Source organism: Eptatretus burgeri, chromosome 1, assembly GCF_056783735.1.
Source record: "Eptatretus burgeri isolate ZD-2024b chromosome 1, Ebu_testis_v1, whole genome shotgun sequence".
NCBI lineage: Eukaryota > Metazoa > Chordata > Myxini > Myxiniformes > Myxinidae > Eptatretus > Eptatretus burgeri.
Genome location: NC_140961.1, coordinates 33,999,786 through 34,021,151, shown reverse-complemented (window position 1 = coordinate 34,021,151; position 21,366 = coordinate 33,999,786). Strand labels below are relative to the sequence as shown.

At 43.3% G+C, this 21,366-nt stretch overlaps 1 protein-coding gene across 2 annotated transcripts in view; it reads left to right on the top strand.

The window, feature by feature from the left end:
• LOC147034194 (interferon-induced GTP-binding protein Mx1-like) overlaps positions 1-21,366 on the top strand; it is a 94,453-nt gene that overhangs the window by 17,801 nt on the left and 55,286 nt on the right. For both annotated transcript variants that reach the window (XM_085878436.1, XM_085878447.1), the window contains 5 exons: positions 6,146-6,361; positions 15,505-15,648; positions 16,429-16,583; positions 17,929-18,067; positions 19,640-19,838. In XM_085878436.1, coding sequence (XP_085734562.1) covers positions 6,148-6,361; positions 15,505-15,648; positions 16,429-16,583; positions 17,929-18,067; positions 19,640-19,838 — 851 coding nt within the window. In that variant the 5' untranslated portion in view covers positions 6,146-6,147. The remainder of the gene's footprint in view (positions 1-6,145; positions 6,362-15,504; positions 15,649-16,428; positions 16,584-17,928; positions 18,068-19,639; positions 19,839-21,366) is intronic.

Below are 21,366 nucleotides of genomic sequence, written 5' to 3'. Positions count from 1 at the left end.
TTCAATCCCACTTTTCCCTCCAGGTCTTCAAAACAGCTGCTCACCACCACCTCTCATCTTTCCCCATCCAAATCCATGATATTTTCTACCCCCGTTAATCCACCCTAAACCCACCTCCTTCAAATTCCCTGCTTTTCTTCCTGAAAGCCCCTGTTCCTTGAGGACCTGAGAGTACCTGTATTGTCAATCTTGTTTACCCTATGTACTCCACTCCATCCCTCTGCCTTTCACAGATCTCCCAATGTCTCTGTTCCCCACTGTTTTGTCCTTCCCTCTCCCACCCCTCTTTTCTCCTGCTCCCCTTGTTGTATGTTCTGTGTGTAAGGTCTCATACGAGCCTTGATATTGTGTGTGTGTGTGTGTATGTATATATATATATATATATATATATATATATATATATATATGTATGTGTGTATATATATATATATATATATATATATATATATATATATATATATATATATATATATGTATATATATATGTATGTGTATATGTATATATATATGTGTATATATATATATATATATATATATATATATATATATATGTATATATATATATATATGTATATATATATATATATATATATGTATGTGTGTATATATATATATATATATATATATATATATATATATATATATATATATATATATATATATATGTATGTGTGTATATATATATATATATATATATATATATATATATATATATATATATATATATATATATATATGTGTATATATATGTGTGTATGTATATATATATATATATATATATATATATATATATATATATATATATATATATATGTATATATATATATATATATATATATGTGTATATATATATATGTGTATATATGTATATATATATATATGTATATATATATATATATATATATATATATATATATATATATATATATATATATATATATATATATATATATATATATATATATGTATATATGTATATATATATATATATATATGTATGTATATATATATATATATATATATATATATATGTATATATATGTATATATGTATATATGTATATATATATATATATATATGTGTATGTATAAATATATATATGTATATATATTGTTGTGGTTGACGAAATTCACAAACCACCATTCAGGTCCCTTAGGTGAGATATCTCGGTAAGTAAATGTGTAGTTAGGCCCAAACCCGTTGTTTAGAGGGAATAAATGTCATTCATGCGGGCTGCGACCCTTTTAGATAGCCGTTTTTCTTTACTATCTTTATTTTGGACCAGCCGCCATTGCTACAACCACCAACCATAACGCCGCTTCACAACAACCACCAACCACAACGCCGCTTCACAACAACCACCAACCACAACGCCGCTTCACAACAACAGCCACGACCTTTACCGTCACAACTCGCCACCATCGCATCACCACCATTCTTGCGCCACTTGTGGGCACCGATACTGGACTCGTGCAGGGCGCGCACCGAGCAGCGTGTTCAGAAACATCACAGACTTTCCGAGAAAAACGGATCAAAAACGACTCGCGCCCACTTCTGTTCCGTCCTATCGGAGAGCGTGGGGCGATTTGGCCCCGCCTCCAGGGCGTTGGAGGGCGGTCGCTATATGCAAATTCATGGATCAAAAAGCATTCACGCCCACTTTTCCTCGGTCCAATGGGGAGCCAGTTGGAGGTGAAGGGTCGGAGGTAAAGGGTCAAAGGTGGGGGAGCGAGGCCACGGGGGATATAAACGGCCGCGCTCGCCAAACAGTTGGCAGTTCGGAGGGGAGAAGTCAAGGGTTCGCAGTTCGAGTTGGCGGTTGGGAGTTGTCGGTGGAGCTGGGAAGAAGTGGTAGTAGCCAGAGTAAGAGTTCGCAGTTGGGAGTTGTCGGTGGAGCTGGGAAGAAGTGGTAGTAGCCAGAGTTCGAGTTCGCGGTTGGGAGTTGTCGGTGGAGCTGGGAAGAAGTGGTAGTAGTCAGAGTGAAGAGGCCGGAGCTGTGGAGAGGTGGCGGCGGCGAAGGCGATCGAGGGGGTGCTCGCGTCGGAGTCGGGGAGCTGCGGAGGGAGAGGCCGGCGGCGCGACCGAGGTCGAGGTGGAGACGCTCGTCGCGGGACCCGAGACAGGGTGATATCCTCCTCCCCCCGAGCATCAACAACCCCCTCCTGTTTCCCCCCGCGCTGAGATAGTGCGACAAGGGGGCCCCTTTCCCACCCCCTACCAGACACTGTCCGCGAGGCCCGCGGAGTTGAGGCGCCACCGCCGCTTTGCGTCTCATCATCAGACGGGTAGGCCCGACACGGTCTCGGCCCCAGGCCCGCCTACCCCCCTCATCCTGGAGGGTGGTTCTTTTTCTTTTGCTTTGGGTATCTGTGTTGTCGGCGCCGTCTGTGAAGTAAAATTGTATAAGTGTTGCCGTGTGCTCGGTAGTCGGATAGCTCTGCATTGTGTTTCTCTTTTATATTTGCTTTTTGTGTAATATTGTGTTTCTTCTCCTTTTACATGTGCTTTTGGTGTAATTGTATATGTGTGCTTCCCGTTCATCGCGAAATAAATGTGAGTTATGTTGAACTGTTTTCCCGCTTCGCTTCGTCTTTTCTTTCATTGGGTCTCCGTCTTGCTTCACGTAAAGGGTTGGTCGTGGGCTAAAACGCCCGATAATTAATCGAACCGTCGAGGCCGACGAATAACACCGCTCGTTTATCCCGATAGTACGGAACGGGTCGCTTAAAGTGGCCCGTGTCCGAAGTCGACCTGCGGCGAGGTGCGATCGCCCGGTCTACCCTCCGTGTGGGTACTTAGGTAGGTCGAATTTGGCGAGCAACCCTATCCCACGCGGGGGCCGATTGGCACGATCGTGGTGAGACCGAAAGGTCCACCCGTGACTAGTTCCCGGCGTTAGTCCGAGAGGGTCACGACTGGATTGTCCGTCCGGTGGGCGACGTGCCGCGATTCGAGTTACGTGGCCGTCCGCACGCCGGCGGGCGCGAATCCGCAACAATATATATATATATATATATATATATATATATATATGTGTATATATATATATATATATATATATATATATATGTGTATATATATATATATATATATATATATATATATATATATATATATATATATATATATATATATATATATATATATATATATATATATATATATATATATATATATATATATATATATATATATATATATATATATATATATATATATATATATATATATATATATATATATATATATATATATATATATATATATATATATATATATATATATATACACATATATATATATATATATATATATATATATATATATATATATATATATATATACACACATATATATATATATATATATATATATATATGCAGATGTGAAGGTGGAGTCGTGATCATGACTGCAATGTTTGTTTCACTCGTTCTCCTTCCAGAGCTGTGAAAAGCATTGATTATTTCATCATTTCGATCATTTCCCTGAGCTGCCAATCACTTCGATCGTTCATCAAACATACCCCTGTTCTTCCCCTCTATTCTTGTCCTCCTATATCTATTTATAGCAACTGCTCACGACGATTCCCCAATCACATGCATTGTATTCTGCACCCAGAGGCCGGAAACCCATGTCATCCAATCATCATGCTGCTTAGAAGATACACTCTGGTTCAGTGGTTTCATTCACCGAGTTTAACACTAGTGCACTGCAATGCACCTTGAAAATGAAAAATGCCCCCATGCCTTGATATAAAGCAAAATAGGCCAATTTTTGACGATGCGTGGCAGGAAAGTCCAAAGGAGCCCAATTGTGCACCAAAGGCATGGTGTTGGCAACACTGATGTCACACAGATGACACATGACCATGGAGGTTTTCTGGAATTTTTAGTGGTACCAGCCGGGTGAGGTTTTTTTTTTTTGTTTGTTTGTTTTTTTTAAAACTTTTTTTTTACTTTCACACCTCAAAAAAAATAAAAATAAAAAAAAACCAAGTTCAGTTCTTTGTTTATTGCTTACAAATGAATATTATCACATCAATTTTTTTTTTTAATTTCTGATGCTGTGGACCTTTAAGCATCCTCGACTGAAGGTTACACCATTGTCTCCCAGCAGCAGACAAACAAACAGGATAAGTTCACTTTTTCCACGTTTTCTTAATAAAGAATTCAAAAGTCCGATAATGTGCATGAACACAAATGGGGGTCTTTTCCTTCATTGTAATAACTGACCACCCCTCTCTCCACAAATGTAATACAACTATTATTGGGTTTTTTTAACTTCCACTTTTACCAACTCACTCTTTGTCACAGGCCATTTTTGGATACAGGATAATATGATGTGGTGCCTGAACTATGCATGAGTATAGTGTTGGAGTGGCGACCCGTCTAGGATCGCAACCCAAGCTAAGAAAGTGCTTCGACAGAACAAACACTCTGTATAGAACAATGGTGCACGAGTACGATTGTGTCTGAAATTGGTGAATGTCAAAATGACTGCAACAGCAGGAAAGGACTGCAAATCTTGAGAAAGACTTTTGTATACTTGCATCCCTGGCTAACACTTTGTTTTATTTCATTGTGAGCTGGCTGTGGTGGTTTTGCACCGACAATTTATTTTTGTTTCATCTCTCCTAAGACTTAACTTGGGTAGTATCTTGTTTAAAGGGGCTGTCACACCTTGACGTTTTAGCCAGCGTATGGCAATGTCTCAAAATGTATGTAAAACGCTGGCATACGCTGAACTATTGATGTTTTTTAAAAAGGTTTTGGCCGTATAATAACTTGTTGGACGTATGCATAACGTATTAGTAACGTACACAGAACGTTTCAATCACATATAGATAACTTGTACCAACGAATGCTGAGCGTGTTGTCGGCGTTCACAACCTCTGCCCAACGATAGTCTAACTTATGCATAGCGCGGCAGCGTATCGCCGCCGATCACGTGGCGTAGGCTATTCATAGGCTGCGGCTCGACGATGAAAATCATAACCGCACTAGACATCGAAGTGTGAAGCCGCTGTCACACCTTGACGTTTTAGCCAGCGTATGCTGACGTATGAAAAATTTGCCGAACCAAGCTGGTACACGTCGAATACGTTATGGGTATGTTTTGTATACGTTAAGAGCACGCTGGCATACGTCGTAGTACGCTGGCATACGTCGTAGTTTTCTGGCATACGTCGTCATACGCCGAGTACGTCGAGAAATTTTCAGCGTGTTGAAAATTTATCGACGTACTCGGCGTATGACACACGTTCCGCATATGCTGGCATAAGTTGTAGGCACGTTACGCGATCGTTGACACACGTTAATTGTACGTTACTCATAAGTCGAAACACGTCGAGGTAATGGTTAGCGTCAGTGTTCCAGACTCCCTGGGTTTTTTTTTTTCTTCGGTATGACGGTGATGTTGACACTTCAATTTCTAGTGCAGTTATGATTTAAATCATTGAGCGGCAGCCTATTAATTATATTATATTATAACCGCACTAGAAATCGAAGTGTCAACCTCACCGTCATACCGAAGAAGAAAAAAAAAAAAAAAAAAAACATGGAGTCTGGAACACTGACGCTAACCATTACCTTGACGTGTTTCGACTTATGAGTAACGTACAAGTAACGTGTGTCGACGTGTGTCAACGATCGCGTAACGTGCCTAAAACACGTTATTCATAGGTTAGAAATAAGTTTCGGGTACGCTAAACATTACCTCGACGTGTTTCGACTTATGAGTAACGTGTGTCGACGTGTGTCAACGATCGCGTAACGTGGCTACAACTTATGGCCAGCGTTATGCGGAACATGTGAGTCATACGCTGGCATACGTCGAAAAATTTCAATCATGGAAAATTTGTCTTACAGCTCGGCGTACTACGACATAAGTTAGCGTGCTATGACGTATGCCAGCATACTACGACGTATGCCAGCATGCTCTTAACGTATACAAACTTACCCATAACATATTCGACGTGTGCCAGCGTTTTAGCCAAATTTTTCATACGTCAGGCATACGCTGGCTAAATCGTCAAGGTGTGACAGGGCCTTTAGGAGGTAAAAAAAAAAAATGCTTGTTCAGGATGTCGAGTGATGCCATTTTCAAAAAAGTCTTTGTTCTTGCATCCTTCTCTTCCCTTACCAAGACATGGTGCAAAAAGATGAAGACACCCACAATGGCATGCTGAACAGCTCCTTTGAGAAGAAAGTTCGACCTTTCTTGGACCTCATTGATAAACTGCGAGCAATGGGTGTGGAGCAAGATGTTGCTCTACCCACTATTGCTGTGATTGGAGATCAGAGTTCTGGAAAAAGTTCTGTGCTTGAATCACTCTCAGGGGTTCAGCTACCACGTGGGAATGGTATGTATGCTTACATGTCAAATAACTGTAAAGGTAGTGGTTTGAGCAAAATCATGATCAAAATCGCACCCATTTTCAATTTGAGGTGCAGACGTCATCAGAACAAACCAAGGATGAAAGGTCAAATCCTCCTTACTCAATATGTCAACCATATTGTGAGAAACTGAATTGGAATTTTGTGACCACTTCCTATAAATTGTATCTGATAAAATGAATCGTGAATATTATCATTATTATTATTACTAGCAAATACAATCCGTCACTTCGCTGATGGGAATATGAAGGGGAGGGAGGGATGGAGGAGGGATAGGAAGGTCAGCATTCCAAGGTGTTTTTGCATCACAATATCTAGAGTACCTACATTGAAGTTACGCACCTGATATTTGATTTGTATCCTTGACGTCCTTTTTTCAGATTGTGACATAATTAACAAAAACATTTTTTTGATCATAACTTGATTAATTTTTGTCTGATTTTCATGTCGTTGAGTTTTATGGAGAGCATGTAGAAGGGGACACATTTTCTTAATTTCACTCTATGCCAAAATGTTGATGGTCAAGGTCATACGGTGGTCCAAAAAATGGCCATCATTGGATTGCAGGCCAATAGTTACCCTCCCCCAGCCAGAGGAGGTTTACCCTTGGTGATCACTTTGTGATCGCAGATATCTCGTTATGATTTATCATTATTATTTGGATGCTCGTACTTGGTTTAGGTATTCAAAGGTATATTTTGGCTTTATATTTTGTCTTATATATTTTGTTTTGTAGCATCTAGTTCCAATTATTCTGTTCTGCAATTCTGTGCTTGTTGAGCTATTGACTACATTCAGTTACCTGCATAACTTTGCAGGGCAGTTCTTGACAGCTAGCAGTGCAACTGTGACCACTGATTTATTGGTTGTTACATCCAAATAAGCATCTGCTGTTAGGATTCCTTGAAGCGAGGAATCTTGGAAGCTTAGCCAACAGGAGGAAAATACACTTACGTTTCTTGATCGTTGGTCAGAAATTTACTTTGGATGTTTTTTGAAGATGAACAATTAACTTGCATTGTCATTATGCAAAGAGGTTAAACGGATTCCGGAGGTCTGCAATTTGTTAGGCAAGGCCCAGGTGGCACCGGGTCCAACCGCAATACAATTATACAGTCGCAGCTTCTCTCGTAGATTTTTATTTAAATAAGATTTTCAATCATATGACGTTTGTACATTCCCAAAGTACAAATTTGCTTTTTATTCAATATGTTGATTCCTCAGGTTGTGTTCAGTATTCATTGAATTGCACAATATCAATAATACTGTTTTAGCTTGCATAATCAAGATGCAACCTTCAAGATGATGTACGAATGCTAAAAAAATGACATGAAATCACATATTACAGTGACTCAGTTTGGATTGCTGGGCACTTTTAACCTATAGTTTCGAGCACGAAATATGTAATTCAAATAGTCTTATAAATGTAATTTTGAGCATTTAGACGAAATAAATTGTTGTTCCTGAATGCAAATCAAACCCGTGGAAATACAAAAAATATCTGTGGATGAGAGGTGTCGTGTCTGCACCAATTCCTGTTCACACAAATGAGTGGTTGCAGTTCATACACACACACACACACACACACACACACACACACACACACACACACACACACACACACACACACACACACACACACACACACACACACACACACACACACACACACACACACACACACGCTTCTGCTTTTACCAATTTATCCAAAAATCTAATATAATTTCTCTTGTGGCCCCAGAAACAAAAATATATATATATATATTTATCATGGCACTCACAGTCCTTACACCTCCCACTCCAAGACCCCCCCTCCTCTACAACATGATTAATAGTAAACTATCTGGAAGCTCATGATAAAAATACCATCATAGAAAGAGAGAAAAAGGATGCCTTTTATTGTTGTGCTGGCTAAAAGAGCTCAATTTTTTTTTTCATCATATCATATTGTTGCGGATTCGCGCCCGCCGGCGTGCTGACGGCCACGTAACTCGAATCGCGGCACGTCGCCCACCGGACGGACAATCCAGTCGTGACCCTCTCGGACTAACGCCGGGAACCAGTCACGGGTGGACCTTTCGGTCTCACCGCGATCGAGCCAATCAGCCCCCGCGTGGGATAGGGTTGCTCGCCAAATTCGACCTACCTAAGTACCCACGCGGAGGGTAGACCGGGCGATCGCACCTCGCCGCAGGTCGACTTCGGACACGGGCCACTTAAGCGACCCGTTCCGTATTATCGGGATAACCGAGCGGTGTTATTCGTCGACCTCGACGGTTCGATTAATTATCGGGCGTATTCAGCCCACTACCAACCCTTTACGTGAAGCAAGATGAGGATTCAATGAAAGAAACGACGAAGCGAAGCGGGAAACAGTTCAACACAAAGCACATTTATTCGCGATGAACGGAAAGCACACATATTCAATTCCACCAAAAGCACATAGAAAAGAAAAAACACAATGCAATTTACACAAAAAGCAAATGCGACAATGCAGATCTAATACCGATTACGCGAGCACACGGCAACACTTATACAATTTTACTTCACAGACGGCGCCGACAACACATATCCAAAACCAAGAAAAAGAATACCCTCAAGGATGAGGCGGGCCTGAGGCCGAGACCGGGTCGGGCCTACCCGTCTGGTGATGAGACGCGGAGCGGCGATGGTGCCTCAACTCCGCGGGCCTCGCGGGCAGTGTCTGGTAGGGGGTGGGAAAGGGGCCCCCTTGGTCGCACTATCTCAGCGCGGGGGGGAAACAGGAGGGGGTTGCTGATGCTCGGGGTATAGAGGATTCCTATTCTGCCTCGAGTCCCGCGACGAGCGTCTCCACCTCGGCCAGGTCGCGCTGTCGGCCTCCCTGGGGTGCAGCTCCCTGCACGACGCGAGCACCCCCTCGTCTGCCCTCGCCGCCTCTCCACAGCTCCGTCCCCTCCGCTCCGACTCCAACGCACACGACGACCAGCTCCTTCTTGCCAACTCCACCGCCCGCGAAGTCTTAACTCTGTTCTTTCTCGACTCCACTACTCACTGGACTGACGAACACGGTCGCTTATATCAGCCCCGTGGCTTCGCCCTCTCATCTTTGACCCCCTCCCTTCGACCTTTCACCTCGCCCCCCATTGGCCCGAGAAAAAGTGGGCGTGAATGCTTTTTGATCCAAAATTTGCATATATCGATCGCCCTCCAACGCCCTGGGGGCGGGGCCAAATCGCCCCTTGCTCACCGATTGGACGGCAAAAAGTGGGCGTGTGTCGTTTTTGATCCGTTTTTGAAGCACAAAATCCGTGATTTTGTACACGCTGTTCGGCGCGCGCCCTGCACGAGTCCAACACCGGTACCCACAAGCGGCGCAAGAACGGTGGCGATGCGACGGTTGCGAGGTGTGACGTGAAGGTCGTGGCGGTTGTGGTGAAGCGGCGTTGTGGTTGGTGGTTGATGTTGTGACTGGTGGTAACAATGGCGGTTGGTCCAAATTAAAGATAGTAAAAGAAAAACGGCTATCCAGAAGAGTCGCAGCACGCATAAATGACATGTATTCCCACTAGACAACGGGTTTGGGCCTAACTACACATGTACTTACCGAGATACCTCACCTAAGGGACCTGAATGGTGGTTTGCGAATTTGGTAACCACAACAATATTCATAACGGCAACGATACTGCAGCATGTCCTTGGTTCATATTGGTATGTTGATTCATTTTACACAAATAAAGTACCGAATCTCAGTTCAAATTGGTTCCTTGGTTAATTTTACACTGAAAGTACCGATCATTGGTTCATATTGGAACCTTGGTTCATTTTACACAAATAAATTACTGATCCTCAGTTCAAATTGGTACCTTGGTTAATTTTACACTGAAAGTACCGATCATCGATTCATATTCGAACCTCAGTTCATTTTACACAATGAAATTATCAATCCTCAATTTAAATTGAATTCCAAAATTCCTCGACCCAGGTAGGGGGGTCACTTGAGTTGCTTTGAATATCCTGGGTTTCGAACGCAGTCCCATTTTGCCCATATGTATTGCATGTATCATTTGCATGTTGTTGTTTTCTTAACTATAGTTATTTAAATACACCCTCCTCAGACTGTCCCACCATCCCCCCTACCCCCCAGACTATGTCCCTACTACAAGACCACCAAACTCCCTAACCCACACCCCATCTGCCCCCACATCTCCCAGACCCCCACTCCCCTCCGGCACACATGTCTCTCAGACCCCCACTCCCTTCCAGCACGTACGCCTGCCAGCCTCCCACTCCCCTCTGGCACGTATGCCTCCCAGACCCCCACTCCCTCCGGCACGCCTCCCAGACCCCCACACCCATCCGGCACGCCTCCCAGACCCCCACTCCCATCCGGCACTGCTCCCACACCCTCACTCCCGTTTGGCACTCCTCCAAGCCCCCCGCTACCCTCCTCCAAGACCCCCACTCCCATCCGGCACTTCTCCAAGACCCCCGCTCCCTCAAAAACTCTTCCCGAACCCACACTCCCCTCCGGCACTCCTCTCAGACCCCCCACTCCCCTCCAGCACGCCTCGCAGACCCCCCACTCCCCTCCGGCACACCTCCCAGACCCCCCACTCCCCTCCGGCACACCTCCCAGACCCCCACTCCCCTCCGGCATGCCTCCCAGACCCCCACACCCCTCCGGCATGCCTCCCAGACCCCCACACCCCTCCGGCACTCCTCCCAGACGCCCACACCTCTCCGAAACTCCTCCCAGACCCCCACTCCCCTCCGACACTCTTCCCAGACCCCCACTCCCGTCCGGCATGCCTCCCAGACCTCCGCTCCCCTCCGGCATGCCTCCCAGACCCCCGCTCCCCTCCAGCACGCCTCGCAGACCCCACTCCCCTCTGGCACGCCTCCCAGACCCCCACTCCCCTCCGGCATGCCTCCCAGACCCCCACTCCCCTCTGGCACGCCACCCACACCCCCACTTCCCTCGCTCGCACCGAAACTCCTTTCCATCCTCCATATTTTATTTTCTCAATGCCGGCAACTATGCAAATGGATTAATCAGCAACATATTGGGTGGTCGCTAGAGTACCCTTATTTTCACTTTTTCCCTCTGTCTGTATGTATGTTTGTTTGTATGTAATGAACAGCTCTGGAGGCCAGAGGAGTCAACCGATTTTGATGAAACTTGACAGGTCGGTTCATACCAGGATCTAGTTGTATGCTTTATAGCACCGTTGCTATGGATGCCGCCGTTGCCTAGCAACGGGACTTTGAAATTTTTGAAAAATCCTGAAAAGTTTTTTTTTCCGAAAATCATAAATCTGCTTTCAGGCTTTTATGCGCACTATAATCAACCTCTTTGGCAAAAAATTTCAGCCCGATCCGTCAAAAACTATGACTACTATGCAATTATGTAGCGACCACCCATGTCGCCTTCCGGTATGTGTGTGTGTGTGTGTGTGTGTGTGTGTGTGTGTGTGTGTGTGTGTGTGTGTGTGTGTGTGTGTGTGTGTGTGTGTGTGTGTGTGTGTGTGTGTGTGTGTGTGTGTGTGTGTGTGTGTGTGTGTGTGTGTGTATATTTATGTTTATATGTTTTCATGAACATATATATATATATATGTATATATGTTGCGAATTCGCGCCCGCCGGCGTGCGAGCGGCCACCTAACTCGAATCGCGGCACGTCGCCCACCGGACGGACAATTCCGTCGTGACCCTCTCGGACTAACGCCGGGAACTAGTCATGGGTGGGCCTTTCGGCCTCACCACGATCGTGCCAATCGCCCCCCCCCCGCGTGGGATAGGGTTGTTCGCCAAATTCGACCTACCTAAGTACCCACACGGAGGGTAGACCGGGCGATCGTACCTCGCCGCAGGTCGACCCCGGACACGGGCCACTTAAGCGACCCGTTCCGTACTATCGGGATAACCGAGCGGTGTTATCGTCAACCTCGACGGTTCCGATTAATTATCGGGCATATTTAGCCCACTACCAACCCTTTACGTGAAGTAAGATGGAGATTCAATTAAAGAAAAGACGAAGCGAAACGGGAAAAACAGTTCAACATAAGGCACATTTATTCCGCGGCAAACGGAAAGCACACATATACAATTACAACAATTATGCACCAAAAGCAATTGCAACAAAAGAAACACAATGCAGATCTACTACCGACTACGCGAGCACACGGCAACACTTACACAGTTTTATTTTACAGACGGCGCCGACAACACATATACTCAATAGCAAAAGAAAAGGGCCACCCTCAACGACAAGGGGGCAGACGGGCCTGTGGGCCGAGACTGCGTGGAGCCTACTCGTCTTGTGATGAGCCGCAAAATGTCACGGCGGTGCCCCGACTCCGCGCTCCTCCGCGGGTTTCGTTGGCACTGCTTGGAATGGGGCGGGAATGGGGCCCCCTTTTCGCACTATCTCAGCGCGGGGGGAAACAGGGGGGTTGTTGATGCTCTGGGGAAAGAGGATAGCTGGCTTGCTTGGGTCCCGCGACGAGCGACTCCACTGCGACCTCGACCGCGTTCCCGGCTTCCCCTCTCTGCAGCTCCCCGACAGACTCCGAACCCCAACAGACCGACTCTCCTCCACACCCGTCTTGACTGCTGCTGCCACACTTCGCCACCGCCACACCTCTCCAACTCGCCCGAGCCCGAAACAGAAACTGACTGAATTCGCCCCGCGCCCGGCGCTTTATAGTATGGCATGAGAATCCATATGCAAATTTCCGGATCAGGATGGGCTCGGGGGCGGAGCCACGCTCGCCCATTGGACGGAGGAAAAGTGGGCGTGAACCTCCCCTGATCCTCGAATTTGCATATATCGATTCTACTCCGACACGCCTGGAGGCGGGGCCAAATCGCCGATTTATGATTTATGAAAGCCGATTTATGATTTTCGAAAAAATTAATTTTTTAGGATATTAATAATATTTCAAAGTCCCGTTGCTTGGCAAATGTGGTGTCCATAGCAACGGTGCTCAAAAGCATAGAACTAGATCCTGTTATGAACCTACCTGTCAAGTTTCATCTAAATCGGTTGACTCCTGGCTTCCAGGGCTGTCCATTACAAACAGACATACAAACAAACAAACAAACAGACATACAGACAGATGGAAAAAGTGAAAATAAGGGTACTCTAGCGACCACCCAACAAACATAGACAGACGGAAAAACTGAGAATAAGGCTAGTCTGGCGACCACCCAATAAATACATATATTAATATATTCTCTCGGTTAGTCATATGCGGAAATGTAATAAATCCACAAATGCTGGTGTCTCCAGGCGTTTATAAGCACTGCAACATACCCAGCGATTCAAAGCTGTGATGAACAGGCATTCGATAATGAGTGAGGAAAGAAATCATTGCAGCCTGTTCCAAGTCACGGTAAGGTTGAGCAGACCAAAAAATATGGTGGCTTCAGACCCTAGCGAGGTTACCCAGGAAACGCCTTGAGACCCCAGAGAGTGAGGTGGCCAAGGATCGCCTGATGAAGGATATAATCAAATAAGGCCATTAACTATCTTCAAAAGGGGTGTTTTAATTCACCCAAACATGCAATTTTCACTCTTGCACTTTCTTGGAGTTTTCTTCGTATGCTTTCAAAGTTTAAGGCTGCTCAGTTTTATGGTTTTGGAGTTATTGTGCGCGTGCACACACATACACATACACATACTGACATTTATTTGTTTATACATATATTGTTGTGCGAATGTCTTCCAGGGGGTAACTTTGCATTATACAGAAATGGTTATTTCCCATATTGCATCTCTCAGAATAAATGAGGGAATTTAATTGTGATGGTAAATACGCACCGTTTTACATGTGGAAAGATGCTGTCTTCCCTCCCGAAGTGTGTGTGTGTGTGTGTGTGTGTGTGTGTGTGTGTGTGTGTGTGTGTGTGTGTGTGTGTGTGTGTGTGTGTGTGTGTGTGTGTGTGTGTGTGTGTGTGTGTGTGTCTTTAATACTGCTATCCCTTCGGAATCTGTCCTAAATGTTCTTTAAAGCATCTAATCATGCCATCCAGGTGACGAGTTTTGGCAGGAGAGCCACCATCATAGCAAAGCGTGCCAAAGTGCAGGGTGAAATGTCAGGGTCAGGTCTTGTCCCACCCACAGACTGAGCTGTTATCCAATAGTGACCAAGAGGGGAGGTTTTAAGTGCATCATAGCTGAAGGTGGTGGCAATTATATGCTGTATAATGGTGTGTCACAAACGACACTGTGTGAGGCGCATCTGGAGTTTGCAGAAGAGCCTGCGCATGAGCTGTATTAGGGGTTCTCCTAAAATGAAGTAATTGCTGCCACAACCTCCAACCAATTCCCCCCACACAGCAAGCCAGGTCCACTCTCTCCCTCGAGACAGCACCTGTCTGTTGCCAGGGACTGCTCATTGCCAGCCAATGTCACCACTTGGGACTCGTTGTGTCTTGCTGGAGCAGATGTGGTATTTGGTTTTGTCTTACTCTATCTCATATATCGAATGAGGAGTGTCAGGCTGAGGTTTTAAATCTTGTATTACGAAAAGAGTGTTTGCTTGTTCATTGGCTCGGTGCATTTGAGGGTTGAGGGTTTATTTTATTAATCATTGCTTGTAATTGCTTCTTTTGTATTCCCAGCCCATGTTTCAATGCACCGTTATTACATCCACTTGGTTTCTGGGTGAATTTGTTAAATCCACTTGGTGTCTGTGTGAATTTGACTGTTTTCATTGCCAGTTGAGTTATACATGTCCATTAAAAGGACAGATTAGCTTCAGGCGATTGGTGCCCAGGACAAGACTGTGCCTATATCGGGCGATTTTGATTGGTCACTGTTCGTGTAAATGGATGTATGGCAACGATAAGCACGTTTCCCGATTGGCTTGGGTGTTCTAGTTTTGCTCAGTATTGTGGCAAAAAGGCCCGTGATCTGACTCGGAGCAACTGACTCAATTGTCCGGCTCAACTGCTTTGACTCTGTTCACAGGATTCTGATGGGGCAACTGTGGTGAGTCTAATGATTGTAACAATATATATGTATTTCTAATGCTTTTGAAATATCCTGAATCATGATGCTTCTGGACACTTGCACTCATTCCCACGTGCCAGTATATGTATTTAAGTATTGATTCACCTCCAGGTATCATGACACGTTGTCCTTTGGCTTTGAAACTCAAGAAATGTGATTCAAACTGGAAATGTAAAATTAAGTATCAGACAGCAGACGGATCATTTGACGAGGATATCAAGGCACCATCTGATGTTGGAGAGGCTGTTCTTGAAGGTGGGTGTTGATTAACACTTTGAAGTTCATGCTGTAGGTCATTAATCGTTTACATTGAGTTGACAATGTTCTGATTCTTCAATATAATCATCGTTTTTCTTTTTTGGAAGGGCTGGGAATCTGTCTGAACAAATAATATCTCTAAGGGTGAATGGATTTTGATGAGACTCAACAGGTGGGTTAATTGTTAGCCAAGGTTGAAAACACTTTCTTTTGGGATGTGCCAGTTATTTTGTTTTTTTACCTCCACCACCGAAGGTCGACAGAGGTTGTGTTTACCTCTGCCTTATGTTTTCACCCTTTGTTTGTCTGTCTGTCTGTCTTTTTGTCTGCGAGTAAGATCTCAAAAATTATATGGATGGATTCAAACAAAACTTGGACAGGTTGGGCGTGTGACGAGGACCGATTGATTTGCTTTTGGTGAAGATCTGGATACTAGATTTTAAAGTGATTCTTCACCATTGAGATGTATGATTAAAAACTATATATAGCGTAACATTTCAAAACGTTGCAGACGGATTTGGATGAAACTTTGTGGACAGGTTGGGTGTGCGATAAGAACAAGTTGTTTAACTTTTGCTGAGGGTCCAGATGTAGATCCTGCCTATCAGTGGGATAAAACATGATCTGTTCAGTCTGGTGGAGTGCGCTCTCCCGAGTGCCGTGCTATTCTTATTTTTCTGGAATTCAATTTAAATGGTGAAGATTGAGATAAGTTACCACTAAAGAGTGTAATTCTTCTATAATCTTTGTTTCCCATGGCCAAACCCATCTTTCTAGCTCAGAAGATGCTTGCAGGACATCAAAAGGGTATCAGCCAGGATCTCATAACATTGGAAGTAGAATCTTCATCCACTCCAGATCTTACCCTCATTGACCTTCCGGGTATTGCCCGTGTGGCTGTGGAAGGGCAACCACTTGATATTGAAAAAAAGGTTTGTCTGGAAAAGCTACCTGAACTACATCAACACCATTCAAACTAGATATCTGTGATCACAAAGTGATCGCCAAGAGTAAGCTTCCTCCGGATTGTCCTCGGCGATCACCCATGACTTCCCCTTAGCCCACAATCCAATGATAGCCTATTTTGTTTGGACCACCATATGTCCTTGACCTTCAACATTTAGGGATATGGTGTAAATTAAGTAAACATGTTACCATGTGCAGTCTATCCAAAAAACTTAACAGCATGAAAATTGGAGTGAAATTATTCAAGTTATGATCAAAAAGGTGTTTTCTGTTAATTCGGTCACAATCCAGAAAAGCAAATCAAGGATACCTCATCAAATATCAGCTGCACAACTTCAGTACATGTCCACTATTATGATTCCAGAATGTCCACATATTGCAACATATTGGAAAGCCAAGCAGTCTTTGAGATTCAGCATTGGTGAAATTGAGTGGTGATAAAAAAGTTTTTTTTCAGACTGCCATTTGACCATGACCTTTAACTTAGAAGAGTATGATGTAAATAAAACATAAATGCACCTTACTCTAGGCTATCTAGCAAGGACAGTTTAATTCCAATCGGACAAACTTTAGTCGAGTTATGATGAAAAATGTTAAAATCTCTATAATTGAGTCATGACCTGAAATATTGTCAATTCCGAAAATATACATCAACCCTGTGCATTTTTTATTACCATTACTGATGCAAAATTTTATTCCAAAAGTCCCAGCCAGATCCAAGACACAGCTCGGACATTGGTAGAAAAAGAGAGAATAACCTCAATGGTAGTTTTGTAATCCTAGGAGTGTAAGACCTTGACCTTTAACCCAAAGGGGTATGATGTAAATATGCTTAAATATTCCTTTGCTCTATGCTATCGAGAGAAGGCAATTTCATTCCAATCGGACAAGTCTTCGTTAAGTTGTGGTGAAAATGTGAAAATGTCTTTCATGCCTTTAATTATGTCATTATGCTCATTATGAAATTCCCATATTACTTATATGCACGTCATGATTATGAAGCGAGGCAGCAGTGCTTGTTTGTGGAAGGTTCTGGATTCGAACAAGGATATTAGCATTGTGGAGTTTTGTGGTTTTTGGGCATGCAATAACTAATTATCACACTTGTCTGTGTCTGCATTTCCACATGTATGGTCTGTTTATCTGTTTTTACAAAAAGGATTAAAATAAATGCTAACAATAATATCTATCACTGCAAGGTGAGGCTTTGTACTCTCATGTTGTCAAAGGTCACTCACCTTTCAATCAGTCAAAGAAGCATTCAGAAGACCACTTTACACTTTAATTGTACAGTATTACCTTTGGATGCAGATTAAGGAGCTGATAATGTCCTATATCGAGCAAGAGAAAACCATCATCCTCGTGACCATCCCCTGTAATGTGGACATTGCTACAACTGAGGCTCTTAGCATGGCACGACAATGTGACCCCCAGGGCGAAAGGACACTGGGTGAGATTTCCTCAAATTTTCCTTGTCTATTATCTGCCCTCCAAGGGTTTGTCAAATTTTTATATACTGTACTATAATTACTCGTGCATAAGCCACACTTTTCCCCCAGAAATATCTAATCCAAATTTGGGGTGCGTATTATCCATGATAACTTTTTCTTTCTTTTTTGAATACAAAATTGAGGTTGGAGGAAGAGATAGAACACTGAATGGATCAGGACGCAACATAATTAAAAGAAGGGGAAACACTATCAGCAGGATTGAAGGACAAAAATAGAGGGAGACTTGGACAAAAAATGGGTGTGGGGAGGGATGAGGGGGTAGGAGAGGATGCATTGTGTGGACAATATGGATACAGGAGTGTGTGTGTGTGTGTGTGTGTGTGTGTGTGTGTGTGTGTGTGTGTGTGTGTGTGTGTGTGTGTGTGTGTGTGTGTGTGTGTGTGTGTGTGTGTGTGCGCGTGCGCGCGTGTGTGTGTGTGTGTGTGTGTGTGTGTGTGTGTGCGTGCGTGCGTGCGTGCGTGCGTGCGTGTGTGTGTGTGAGATAGGGATTAAAAAAAAATCATGATTATGGATGGGGGGTGATCTGAAATTGTGTTGAAATGCTGTCTTGAACGAGTGCGAAAGTGAAAGCTTTATTTCTCCAGATTTATCACTGACACAAGACCAACCTTTTTTACTGGTTGCTGCCATCTCAAAAATGCAGTGCATTGTGGGATATCTTGCATAAAATTGAATCTTTTTTTGTTCTGAATAACAATGATTTTGAAAGAAGAATTAAAATTGTTCAGTTATAATACATTAGTTTGCTTATATAAACCCTTTTATCTAAACTTTTAAAAGTATGCACCACCAGAGAAGCAAAATAAGGTTGGGGATTAACACGTGCATTGCAGCACAGACTTGCTTGAGAATTACCTCAAGCTGATGACTTGCTAAATACTTCAATCCCTCTCCCTTCTGCAGACCTCCTAATGTCTGTTCCCCACTGTTTCGTCCTTCCCAATCCCGCCCCTCTTGTCTCATGCCCCCCTTGCTATGCGTTGTGGGTTAGCTTTCATACAACCCTCAACAAGGTATACAAAAAAACCACTATGCTAATCTGATAGTTTTCTGGAGTTAATTTTTGGGGTGTGGTTTATACATATTAACTGGTATTTCCCTGAGAATTTTATTTGAAAAATGCCCTGCGTATTATACACGAGTGATTACAGAATGTTTGAGTTTTGTTGCAATTCAGACTTTTACGACTTGGCAGAATTCCAGGGATTTTTTTCAACTCTTAATTCTGCTGATTGTCTGTAACAACTGTTTAATATAAGTATCTTCATACTAATTGGTATTTTTTATACATAACTTATTTTGTTTATTTATTTTTGTGCATATATTTTTAATTTACAAATTCCCTCCTACACACACACACACACACACACACACACACACACACACACACACACACACACACACACACACACACACACACACACACACACACACACACACACACACGAAAATCATTGCATTTGTACAACCTCAAAAAAGATTTGCTGCCACAACAGTCTTTTGACCGACAGGAGTTCTTACTAAGCCAGACCTCATGGATCGTGGGACAGAAAACAGTGCCATCCGTGTTCTCAACAACCAAAGTATCAGTCTGAAGAAGGGATACATCATGGTTAAATGCCGAAGTCAGTGGGATATTGAGGGAAGTATCACTCTGGAAGATGCCATCAAGGCGGAACGATCTTTTTTCGAAATGCACAGCGTTTTCAAGTGGGTTTTAAACAGTTATTATAATTTATAGAATTATATGTTTCCTTTTTTTTTTAGAAAATTCCATATCTTGAATTGTTGAATTTAGTCTTAAGAATTTTCACATCATGTTCCTTTAATGTGAATTAATTTCCAGCAACAATAAGGTCTGTCAATATATATTTTTTGTGATCATATTAGTTATCAGAAATGTTTATTAAAAAAAAAAAACCTAAAGTAGATGGTTTACAAAACACATTTTGCTTATCTATTTGTGTTTTTCTAAGCATATTCTCTCAATAAGGTGCTCTGGTGTATTTTATGCCCCTTGACTTATTTATTTGACAAGCAAATACAACCCGTTGCTTCGCTGATGGGAATACGAAAGGGTGGGGGAGAAAGAGGGAGGGAGAGAGAGAGAGGGAGAGGGAAAGAGAGGTGGGGGGAGGGGGGAGAGGTGGGAGAGAGGCAGGGCTGGATTAAGGTCTTCGTAGGCCAAGGCCCTTGAGATTTCATAGGCCAAATTCAAGAGTGACCAAAACGACGATTTTGAACATGAAATTTAATCGGAACAGACTGCGGTAAATGGCGATTTGTCCGACTTTGAATTATACAAGTGCCTGTAAAATCCAATTCGGCTTCGAAATTGAGAAACAAACGATACAGAAAACAAATTCGGAGGAATGTATGTATATTCAATTTCCAACCTGCAGAAACACCTTCTTTCGTGCCTTTTGGTTTGCAAACGACACGATCACTTCGGAGAAATGTATTTGCTTCATCATCTCAGATTCAACACAAAGCAGAGCGAGCGTGGACACGCGCACCTGCCCCACGGTCGACCGAAGACCATTTTTTATGTGCTTTAGTGTGCTGAAGGAGCGTTCACCCTCGCAGCTCGTAGCAAACATCGAACAATATATTCGGAGGGCAACAAAAATATTGGGGAATGTCTGTGTCAAATTGTTGTGAATAATGTACTTGAGCTTGTCCGATGCATCGATGAACTTGGAGTATTTCGAGCAAAGTTCTATTTCCTGAACTATATCCATTTCAACATCAGCAGGGGACGTTGAAACCAGTTTCTCTGCTCTGCGAGAGAGTGTATCATGGTCGAGGCTGTTGGCCGTGGGGATGAATCCAAACAGATCCGTGATTTTCTGATAGCTCTCTCTTCTCCTATGGATTTCTGTCAGAAGGCGATCGAGTATGGAGAAGTACGTCTCAACTCTGAACTTCTCCCTGCTAGATTTTGGGGTTTCTTCTTCCTCGTCATTTTCATCGAAGGCCTTCTTTCGCCTCTTGACCCGACGATTATCATCAGCGTAAATGATGGACTCAACCATCTTTTTGGCGCGGTCCTGAAATGCATCAAATCTTTCATCATTTCGAAGCGACTCTATGTATTCATAGAGGGCATCATAATGCTGCTTAACCGCTCCGACATCTATTCCAGGTTGTTGCAGACATCTGTTTACTCGATCAATGTCGCCAAGTAGATCAGACCAGACAGCGCACATGATTTCTGTTTCGGTCAGTTCCATCTTCT